The 12015-nt window shown below is 45.9% G+C and overlaps 1 protein-coding gene across 6 annotated transcripts in view; it reads right to left on the bottom strand.

Moving 5' to 3' along the window:
* Positions 1-12015, bottom strand: part of LOC137345606 (rap guanine nucleotide exchange factor 5-like) — a 350413-nt gene that overhangs the window by 53988 nt on the left and 284410 nt on the right. For 5 of the 6 annotated variants that reach the window (XM_068008865.1, XM_068008869.1, XM_068008866.1 and 2 more), the window contains one exon: positions 236-405. In XM_068008865.1, the coding sequence (XP_067864966.1) occupies positions 236-405 (170 nt within the window). The remainder of the gene's footprint in view (positions 1-235; positions 406-12015) is intronic. The other variant, XM_068008867.1, reaches the window with a different exon arrangement.

Here is a 12015-nt window from a genome sequence, read left to right as displayed (position 1 = left end):
TTGCAATGATGCAAATTGTACTGAAATGCAAGATTTGGTTGTTTGTGTGTAATATGATGAAAATGATGAAAACTTCTTGCTCCCTAGCCAATGAAAAGCTTTGCCAAACATAGACCTCAAGGACAATATCTCTTTGAGCACGGCAGATGTGTCCTGAAAACAGTATGACCTTGAAATTACTCTTATTGTTAAATCCTTCCATGACCTATTTGTACAGGCTGTCATTTTCACTTACTGAGCAGCAACCTTTATAAACTTTTTGACAAGCTGCACACGTTTGGACAGCTGGCTGCAGAGGAGGACTTCAGTAGCGACCCACAGTTGAACCTCATTGCACCGCTGCAGGAGAAAATCAAGGTTGGCAGTGCTGTTCCCTCTGCGGAACGTGTAATAAATCAGTTCCTGCTGTAAAGGAAACATAAACAAGGTCAGTGCACATCCTTGTTTTAACAATATTGCACAGAAATTTGCTTTTGCAAATATCTGATATTTAATGTTAGGAGTCAACGGAACCAAGAAGTATCTGCTCACTCTCTAAATGTTTTACTTTTTTCTGTGCAATTCTTTATTGTTTGCAATACATTGTCACAAATCACGTTTATAGCATACAGTTTAATGTATATTTAGGCATCAGCCATGGCTCAGTGGGTAGCACTCTCACTGAGTCAGAAGGTTGCGAGTTCAAGTGCTGCTCTAAAAGCTTGAGCACAAAATCTAGCTGACAGCTAAGTGCAGTACTGAGGGAATGCTGAACTGTTGGAGGTGCTGTCTTTTGGATGAGACATTAAATGTCATCTGCTATCTCAAGTGGGCATAAAAGATCGCAAGGCATTTTTTGAAAGAGAGCAGGAGAGTTCAGCCCAGTGTCCTGACCGATATTTATCCCTCAAAGATCACTAAAACAGGTTATCTGGCTATTATCTCATTGCTGTTTGTGGGATCTTGCTATGCGCAAACTGGCTGCTATGTTTGCAACATTCCAACAGTGACTATGCTCCAAATGTACAGTGACATTGTGAGGTAAAGAAAGGCATTATACAAATGCAGGTTGTTCCTTTGCTTTAGTGTATAAAAAGTATATAGTTCAATGTGATGTGATTGCAAATGATACTTTCATTGGCTTGATTTGTAGACAAAGCTGGAAACCAATTCTGAAGATGTTTCTTGTACAGTTTTTATAGAATCAGTATTTTCTTAGCTTTATATTAAATAATGCTTTTTATGCAATGATTTTTTTTAAATAATCAGTAGTCAGTGTGTCCATATACCACTATTCTGTATAAAAACAATGACAATTGCTCCTCTCTAAGTCCGAGCATGACAATCATTGGTCTGACTGAACCATATGGATTCTCTTCAGATTCTAACACAATGAATCTCACAATTCAACCAAAGGATGTTCTGAATGGAGTCAAAGCCCAAATTCAGAGGAAGAGGGAGTGGAGAATGAATCCATCCACAGAGTTCCCACAAACCTCTTACTTTGTGCCTTAGGCAGAAAGCTGAGCATAGATCTTATCCATGTTTTCACATGGAGAACGGCATCTGGAGAAACAAGAAGTTCCTAGGGAACAAAATTTAAATGGAGTCCTGCAACATTTGTGCACTGCTCCCCCTCAGCCCATAAACCCAGAAATCATCTGCTGATTTCAACATTACCAGGTCTATATGCAACTTAACCAGTGGTCCTTAAACCCGAGGGCACTGCCAAAAGTCAAGTTTTTTTAATAAATACTTACCTTAATGTTCCTCCTGTGCTCCTCCTGGTTTCTTAGCACTACTGCGTGGTGCTGTGGGCCTATTCGCAGTCCCTCATCCTGTTCTGCTACCACCGTTCAGAGGGCTTATCTTAGGACTGCTGCTGGTGAGGCAAATGCTGAACTTGGAGGGGACTGGAGTCTATTAAGATGGGCCCTTTGATCATTTTCTTTAATGGCACCACAACAAACAAGGTAAAGATTCAAAAGATACTACCTGAAGACCACATGCAAAACACGCATGCTGCTGCCATCCATCATTCCACATCCCGCCCATCTGAACTGATCATGACATCAAACCCCATTATGCACCTTTCTAGATCCTGGCAATCACTACTCTGTCTCATGTCGCACCCTCTCCAGTCACTTATCCTCCTAGTTGCTGTCCCCTTCTGATTGACCCCCCAACCCCAGCCTCTTTAAGGACTTTGAGTCATTTTCTTTGGCAAGCTGCTGGGGAACATCCATTAGGCAGCTTACCAGTTTGGTGATACTGAGGCTTGATGCTCAATATTACATGTACCTCTGGCTTGACCATTTAGGTGCAGGGACTGGTCCCTGTGCCCTCTGCACTCCCACTTTTGGGTGTGATCAATTTTGAGGGCTCTAAGGGCACAAAATTGGAATCTGTAGCGACACTGGAGCCAGTGCCATGGATGTCAGAGGCCCTCCCAGTGGGGCGTGCAGCGCTTCCAGCTGCTTCTGGTGCAGCCCTTGTTGGGAAGGGCATCATGCAGGGCCCCTGTGTGCATCTGAATCTTCACAACTGGTCAGATTGATATGTCAAACAGCTGTACCAAATGATCTGAAGCATGATTTACAAACATGGACGATGCAGGTTCAATCAAGGTATTTGCTTGTCACTCACCAAAGAAAATTTCTACAGCTGCAAGAGGGACTCACTACTAATGTTATGTAAAGGGCCAGGTCAGGTGATTTCGACTAACTTATGCCCTTGCTAAGTTTCTGGAAATACTGTGGAGTGTTTTTGGAGGCGTTGCACTGAGTTCCAGGATTAGCCAGAGAGTATTGTGGCATCCTCACCAGGAGGGCAGTGTCTGAAAGCAGAAAATTAAAAAAGGAAAGGTTGGTGTGAGGTAACAGGGGTGGGGTGGAAAGCAAGATGTCTATGGTCACACGATCAGCAACATGCTCATCATGGCAGATAGCAGGATGAAGATGAGCTGGGAATTGAGAAGGGGTGTAAGGCAGGAACATACTGTCATCTTCAATGTTCTCAGTGATGCTGGAGGTCACGAGCTCTGTCACAGAGATACAGAGAACCATCTCCTCCATAGGGCTCAAGAGATGCAGGAGTCCTTGTTCCCCACTGGTTCTGCTCTGCTCCCAGTGGTTATGGATGATCTTGTCCTGCGAGAGGGAGGGCTGAATGTCAGTGGATGCGTTTGTGTGATGTGCCTGTTATAGCTGAATATCTGGAGGTATGTGGGAACAGCAGGAGCTGGGTGTGAGACTGGATCACTGGGATGTGTGTAAGGGTGAGGTGGAGTATCCAGATGTTAGGCCTGAGTCCTGAATATCAGGGAGTTGTGCTGGGTGAGTGATGCGGGTGTGGTACATTGAACAGCTTGAAAGGTTGGTGGAACAGTAGGTGTGAGATGTCCTTTGAAGATACATTCACTGACATTGAGGTCATTAGACTTCATGTGGCACCTCGGGGCTAAACTCCAGGAGCTGACCTCTGTGGCCACCAACTCACTTCTGGGGGTGGTCCTTGAGGGTATCCTGGCCACCCCCACCCCCTTGCCATGGAAACATAATGTCTCTCCTGTCCATCTCCATGACTAAGGTCTCCAGCACTACATCTGTGAACCTAGGAGTTTTCTCTCTTCCCTGGTCTTGCATTTGTACAGCTCCTACAGGCAGGCAGTACAGCAGCAGCACCCTTCTACTGTCCCTTTAAGAGGGGCAGATGCTCTTTAAGAAAAGCAGGCTGGCTGCACCAGGTGGTATCAATGATGCTGCTTGACCCCCTGCTGAGCAGTCAGGCAGCTAGCAGCGTGGGCCCTGATTGGACCAAAACTACAATAAGGAAAATGAGTTTGCGTGATGCCTGTCTCAATAGAAATGGATGCGGGCAGGATGCAAACTGGTTCCACCACACCTGAAAACGGGCCATGATGAATTTTTAGCTGTAAGTCTGTAACTCCTGGAGAGAAATACCAATATGTTCTAAACAACTGGTGCACAAACAGCTGGAAAATAATGGTGAGTTCACGGCGCCCACATTATTAACTTGTAAAAAAACACAGCAACATTTAAAGAAGATTCATCACAACTGATGCCATTCTGCTGTTAGCCTTAGAAAAAACAACTCCTCTCCCTGGCAACTGTCTGAGGCTGAACCAGACAGTTCACAACCTTGGTGTCATATTTGATCTTAAGTTGAGCTTCTCACCACATATTTGCACCATTACTAAGACCGCCTATTTCTACCTCCCTATCATCGCCCGACTTCGCCCCTGCCTCAGCCCATCTTCTGCTGAAATCCTCATCCATGCCCTTGTTGCTTCCAGACTTGGTTATTCCAACACACTCCTGGGCGACTTCCCACATTCTACTCTCCGTAAATTTGAGGCCATCCAAAACTCTGCTGCCTGTGTCATAACTTGCACCCATTTCCCTATCACCCCTGTGCTTGCTATTACAGAGACTTGGTTGAGGGAAGGACAGGATTGGCAGCTAAATGTTCCAGGATTTAGAAGCTTCAGGCGGGATAGAGGGGGTTGTAAAAGGGGTGGGGGAGTTGCATTACTGGTTAAGGAGAATATCACAGCTGTACTGCGGGAGGACACCTCGGAGGGGTCATGCAGCGAGGCAATATGGGTGGAGCTCAGGAATAGGAAGGGTGCAGTCACGATGTTGGGGATTTACTACAGGCCTCCTAACAGCCAGCGGGAGGGAGAGAAGCAGATATGTAGACAGATTTTGGAAAGATGTAAAGGTAACAGGGTTATAGTGGTGGGTGATTTTAACTTCCCCTATATTGACTGGGACTCACTTAGTGCGAGGGGCTTGGATGGGGCAGAATTTGTAAGGAGCATCCAGGAGGGCTTCTTGAAACAATACGTAGATAGGCCAACTAGGGATGGGGCTGTATTGGACCTGGTATTGGGGAATGAGCCCGGCCAGGTGTTCGAAGTTTCAGTAGAGGAGCATTTCGGGAACAGTGACCATAATTCCATAAGTTTTAAGGTACTTGTGGATAAGGATAAGAGTAGTCCTCGGGTGAAGGTGCTAAATTGGGGGAAGGCTAATTATAACAATATTAGGCAGGTACTGAAGAATTTAGATTGGGGGCGGCTGTTTGAGGGTAAATCAACATCTGACATGTGGGAGTCTTTCAAATATCAGTTGATTAGCATCCAGGACCAGCATGTTTCTGTGAGGAAGAAGGATAAGTTTGGCAAGTTTCGGGAACCTTGGATAACGCGGGATATTGTGAGCCTCGTCAAAAAGAAAAAGGAAGCACTCGTAAGGGCTGGAAGGCTAGGAACAGACGAATCCCTTGAGGAATATAAAGACAGTAGGAGGAACTTAAGCAAGGAGTCAGGAGGGCTAAAAGGGGTTATGAGAAGTCATTGGCAAACAGGATTAAGGAAAATCCCAAGGCTTTTCATACGTATATAAAGAGCAAGAGGGTAACCAGGGAAAGGGTTGGCCCACTCAAGGACAGAGAAGGGAATCTATGTGTGGAGCCAGAGGAAATGGGCGAGGTACTAAATGAGTACTTTGCATCAGTATTCACCAAGGAGAAGGACTTGGTGGATGATGAGCACAGGGAAGGGATTGTGGATAGTCTCAGTCATCTCATTATCAAAAAGGAGGAGGTGTTGGGTGTCTTGCAAAGCATTAAGGTAGATAAGTCCCCAGGGCCTGATGGGATCTACCCCAGAATACTGAGGGAGGCAAGGGAAGAAATTGCTGGGGCCTTGACAGAAATCTTTGCATCCTCATTGGCTACAGGTGAGGTCCCAGAGGACTGGAGAATAGCCAATGTTGTTCCTTTGTTTAATAAGGGTAGCAAGGATAATCCAGGAAATTATAGGCCGGTGAGCCTTACGTCAGTGGTAGGGAAATTATTAGAGAGGATTCTTCGGGACAGAATTTACTCCCATTTGGAAACAAATGGACTTATTAGCGAGAGCCAGCATGGTTTTGTGAAGGGGAGGTCGTGTCTCACTAATTTGATTGAGTTTTTTGAGGAAGTGACAAAGATGATTGATGAAGGAAGGGCAGTGGATGTTATCGATATGGACTTCAGTAAAGCCTTTGACAAGGTCCCTCATGGCAGACTGATACAAAAGGTGAAGTCACATGGGATCACAGGGGGAGCTGGCAAGATGGATACAGAACTGGCTCGGTCATAGAAGACAGAGGGTAGCAGTGGAAGGGTGCTTTTCTGAATGGAGGGATGTGACTAGTGGTGTTCCGCAGGGATCAGTGCTGGGACCTTTGCTGTTTGTAGTACATATAAATGATTTGGAGGAAAATGTAGCTGGTCTGATTAGTAAGTTTGCGGACGACACAAAGGTTGGTGGAGTTGCGGACAGTGATGAGGATTGTCAGAAGATACAGCAGGATATAGATCGGTTGGAGACGTGGACGGAGAAATGGCAGATGGAGTTTAATTCGGACAAATGTGAGGTAATGCATTTTGGAAGGTCTAATGCAGGTGGGAAGTATACAGTAAATGGCAGAACCCTTAGGAGTATTGACAGGCAGAGAGATCTGGGCGTACAGGTCCACAGGTCACTGAAAGTGGCAACGCAGGTGGATAAGGTAGTCAAGAAGGCATACGGCATGCTTGCCTTCATCGGTCGGGGCATAGAGTATAAAAATTGGCAAGTCATGCTGCAGCTGTACAGAACTTTAGTTCGGCCGCACTTGGAATATTGCATGCAATTCTGGTCGCCACACTACCAGAAGGATGTGGAGGCTTTGGAGAGGGTACAGAAGAGGTTTACCAGGATGTTGCCTGGTCTGGAGGGCATTAGCTATGAGGAGAGGTTGGATATACTAGGATTGTTTTCACTGGAACGACGGAGGTGGAGGAGTGACATGATAGAGGTTCACAAAGTCACGAGTGGCATGGACAGAGTGGATAGTCAGAAGCTTTTTCCCAGGGTGGAAGAGTCAGTTACTAGGGGACATAGGTTTAAGGTGAGAGGGGCAAAGTTTAGAGGGGATGTGCAAGGCAAGTTCTTTACACAGAGGGTGGTGAGTGCCTGGAACTTGTTGCCGGGGGAGGTGGTGGAAGCAGATACCATAGAGATGTTTAAGAGGCATCTTGACAAATACATGAATAGGATGGGAATAGAGGGATACGGACCCCAGAAGTGCAGAAGGTTTTAGTTTAGGCAGGCATCAAGATCGGCGCAGGCTTGGAGTGCCGAATGGCCTGTTCCTGTGCTGTACTGTTCTTTGTTCTTTGTTCTTTGCTGACCTACACTGGCTCCCAGTTAAGCAATGCCTCGATTTTAAAATTCTCATCCTTGTTTTCAAATCCTTCCATGGCCTCACCCCTCCCTATCTCTGTAATCTCCTCCAGCCGCACAACCCTCCAAGTTATCTGCGCTCCTCTAATTCTGGCCTTTTGTGCATCTGTGATTTTAATCGTTCCACCATTTTTAACCATGCCTTCAGCTGCCTCGGCCCTAAGCTCTGGAATTCCCTCCCTAAACCACTCTGCCTCTCTACCTCGCTTTCCTCCTTTAAGATACTCTTTAAAACTTACCTCTTAGACCAAGCTGTTGGCCATTGGCTGCAATATTTCCCTATGTGGCTCCCTGTCAAATTTTTTTGACAATGCTTCTGTGAAGCACCTTGCGGCATGTTACTACATTTAAGGTATATAAATGCAAGTTGTTGTTGTTGCTATTGTTGAAAAAGTGAGTATCACTCCGTGAGCCTCTGCATTGTGTCAGGAAATTGCTGTAATTATGCCATTGATACAAGTTAATCTTGTTCAGCCATTCAGGACTAGTAATCCATCTTGTGAGGATCTATTGATCATGTAATTTATGTTCCTGATATACCACTCAACCTTGGAAGCTCAGAAAGGGAACGATGAAGTTATGAAGTATTTTTCACAGAATCACAGAATTGATACAGCACAGGAGGCCATTCGGCCCATCATGTCTGCACTGGCTATCTGAATGAGCAGTTCACCGAATACCATTCCCCTGCCTTCTCCCCGAAACCCTGCACATTCCCTTTTCAATGCCTCAATTGAACCTGCCTCCACCACACTCTCAGGCAGTGCATTCCAGATCCTAACTACTTGCTGCATAAATAGGTTTTTCCTCGTATAAAAAGGTAAAGTTCTGGAAATACTCAGCAGGTCTTGCAGCATCTGTGGACTACAGATGCTGCCAGACCTGCTGAATATTTCCAGCACTTTATGTTTTTATTTCAGATTTCCAGCATCTGCAGTATTTTAGTTTTCTTTACGTTTTTCCTCACGTCGCTTTTGCTTCTTTTGCCAATCACTTTCAATCTGTGCCCTCTCATTCTCGATCATTTCATGAGTGGGAATAGTTTTTCCCTATCCACTCTGTCCAGACCCCTCAGGATTTTGAACACCTCTATGAAATCTCCTCTCAGCCTTCTCTTCAAGGAAAACAGTGTCAACTTCTCTAATCTATCTGCATAACTGAAGTTCCTCGTCCCTGGAACCATTCTCGAGAATCTTTTCTGTACTGTCTCTCATGCCGTCACCCAGAACTGGAAGCAATACTCCAGCTGAGGTCGAACTAGTGTCTTATACAAGTTCAATATAATCTTCTTGCTCTTGTACTCTATGCCCATATTAATAAAGCCCTGGATTCTGTATGCCTTATTAACCGCTCTCTCAAACTCTCCTGCCACCTTCAATGACTTATGCACCATGGTCACTCTGCTCCTGCATCCCTTTTAGAATTGTACCCTTTATGTTATATTGTCTCTCCCATGTTCTTCCTACCAAAATGAATCACTTCACATTTCTCTGCATTGAACTTTACCTGCCACTTGTCCACCCATTCCACCAACTTGTCTATGTCCGTTTGAAGCTCTACAATATCCTTCTCATAGTTCACAATGCTTCCAAGTTTCGTATCATCCAGTAATTTGTAAATTGTGCCCTGTACACCAAGGTCTCGGTCATTAATATATATCAGGAAGAGCAAGGGTCCCAACACTGACCCCTGGGGAACTCCACTACAAACCTTCCTCCAGCCTGAAGAACATCCATTGACCACTACTCTCAGTTTCCTGTCATTTAGCCAATTTCCTATCCATGTTGCTACCGTCTCTGAGCTATAATTTTACTCACAAGTCTGTTGTGCAGCACTGTATCAAATGCCTTTTGGAAGTTTATGTACACCACATCAACAGCATTGCCCTCATCAACCCTCTCTGTTACCTCCTCAAACAACTTTATTAACTTATGAATATTTTCTCATGTATGGCTTCTAAAACTTGACAAACAGCAGTCACACACTATGGGCTGCATTTTATGGGCTGCCCTGAGATGGGTTTGGAGGCAGGGGGCACCCATAGAATTGTGACAGGAGGTGCGGGGGGGGTGGTGGTGGTGGAGGGCCCAGTCGCCTCTCCTTCGCAACGCAATTTTGTTGGGGTGGGATAGGCTGTCGACAGCCTTGCTATCCAGAGGCCAATTGCGGCCCTTAGAGGTCTATTAACAATTATGGGCCTCTTCCTGCTGTCGCTGGGATTTAGCTAGAGACTCCACCACGTGGAGAGGTCATCCAGCAAGGTGACCTCCATGCGGACTTGGAGAGGGGGTGGGGGGCAATCTGTGGCCCATGGAGGGCCCCCTCCAGCAAACAAAACACCTCCCTGAACACCACCCCTCCTCCTGTACTCAATGCCTACCCTACCTCACCGGGGCCTTCTGGACTGGCTCCGGTGACCCCACCTCATTTACCTGAGGTTCAGGTCTCCAGCGCTGGGCCTGGGACCAAAGCCTCTTGTAGTACCGGCTGTGACCACAGCTCCTGGTGGCACTGCCAATACTACTGAGCTGCCGGCCCTGTGATTGGCTGGCAGCTCTTGGAGGCGGGATCTCTGTCTATAAAGGGATGGGATCCCAACACCAAGTTGTTAATTGGCCTGGTGCCGTAGAATTGTGCCTGGGGGCTCCTGCTGGCCAAGGTGGGATTCCCCCTGCCTTTTTGGCCTGGCGCTGGGAGCCTCGCCGTAGGCACAAAATTCAGCCTATGACACAAGGATAGGCTGCCATGAATTTCTGCAGAGCATCACGTTCACCAGCTTCAAGTTTATATTACTTAATAAATTACTTTAATAACAAACATTTTCTGGTGAAGCATGCGCTGAAAATGTAGAATTACGCACAGTGCTGTAAAACGGGCACAACAAACACCAATTTCTGAGTGTGAGGTCCTACACCTGATTTGTAACGGCAGCATTGACTGCACTGCATTCAGGCATCCCTGGTGGCTACCTGAAAGGAAGACTGGCCCAATTTAAATATGCAAATAAAGAGTCATTTGCCTGTTACAAAAAAAAAACCATTGGAACTTGTGATACGCATGTTTTGACAGGTTTATTTATTTCTACAGCAACCTAGGCAGCGATCTTTAAAGTGGCCGACAGAGGCAGTGGAAGAAACATAAAGGTAGTTAAAACCTACCTGTGTGTGGAACCAGGAGAAGCCCTGTGTCTCTGCCAGTTCTTGCTCACCTCCCTGATTTATCATAGACCCTTGGCCAGTGTCCTAGCCACCTTTGCTTTTCCCCATGACTGGTGAATTGTCTGTTAGGTGTGTCTAGTGCCTGCAGAATTTCAGTCACCTTCTGGCAACACAGGAGGACCAATGTCACATGGTTCATTATCTCATCAGTTTAACGAGATAATTGTTGTTACTGATCGATTCACTCCCAAAAATGGGTTTTAATTATTTTTCAGGCCACAAGATTTTGTTTTTTTAATTTCTTCAGCAGAAACTCAGCTCATCGCTGCCATTTAATAATTTGCTATATTTTGTAGTAGACATCCTTAAATCGATGCTAAGGATCAAATGTATTTTCAAAGCAGAATCTGTTGGATGACACAGAGCTGTAATGAGCTAATTTACTAACATGATGAAGAAAACATTGGCAGAATATGGGTTCGTAGTTGGGATTCCTTGCACAATACATTCCTGTTCCTGTCATGGGCCAGAATTTTACGCCCCCCCCCCCCAAAGAGCGGGTTTGTGGCTATGGGGATGGCGTAAAATGGAGTGGAAGGCTTGGCGGGGGTTCTCCGCCCACCGCCATGGGGATTTTACCCTTGGCCAGTCGGGAAACCCAAGCCTGAGAAAAGCCACCTGACAAAAGCCTGAGGTGGGGGGGCGGTCCCCCTCATGAACATGCATTCTGTACCCGATAGAGGGCCGCCCCTGATGACCCAACCACCCCCAACATCCAACACGCCCATCCCCCAACTGACTACCCTTGCCTTGCCGGGGTCCGATTGATCACCCCCGGCGAGACCCCAAAAAACTTACCTTTATCCAGGGCCAATCTTCTTCTTTTTGATGCTGGGTTGCAGTCCCAGCAGTGGCCACTGCTCCCAGTGGTGCTGTTGGGACTAAGAGCTGCCGGCCCGCTGATTGGCCAGCAGATCCATTCCTGCCTCAATGAGGTGGAAGTCCCACCTCAGACCAATTAAGGATGGCTCTCGTCCGAAGAAAGTAAAATTCCGGCCATGATGTCAGGAGGAAACACAGAGAAAAGACAAGCTATTTTCCCAATGGGTATGAGAGGAAACTGGAGGGCGTGTCAGCCTGTGATATTCTAGCTTAACACCTGCAGGGAAATTACAAAGCAGAATGGGCAGTGGTCTGACAGAAGATTGCTTGATCGCTGTCTCAGACAAGGAATGTGCTGTAGAATGGAGGGAGCAAGCAAAAAAAGTGGCAGAAGCAATTATCATCTTCATTTGTCTTTCACTTATTTTTGTTTTGTTGCGTATAAGTGAATCAGCTGAAATTCAGACATTAATCTTGGATGTGAATCAAGTCAAAGCCAATCAGTTAAAAAAGATTTTTTACTATAATCACTATGCCCTCATCTATTTAAAAATCAAAAATGATCATTCCTCCATACTTACGAGCCAGAGACTTTAAATTTTAAGAATACAGTAAAATCCACGATTAATCTGAGCCCTGATTGAGCAGGTCTTGATTCTGGTTCAGCCTGATTAAGCTGACCTAATCCAGATTCACTTC

Source organism: Heterodontus francisci, chromosome 2 (assembly GCF_036365525.1).
Source record: "Heterodontus francisci isolate sHetFra1 chromosome 2, sHetFra1.hap1, whole genome shotgun sequence".
Lineage (NCBI taxonomy): Eukaryota > Metazoa > Chordata > Chondrichthyes > Heterodontiformes > Heterodontidae > Heterodontus > Heterodontus francisci.
The sequence above is the reverse complement of the archived record's forward strand: the minus strand, read 5'-3'. Positions and strand labels throughout refer to the sequence as shown.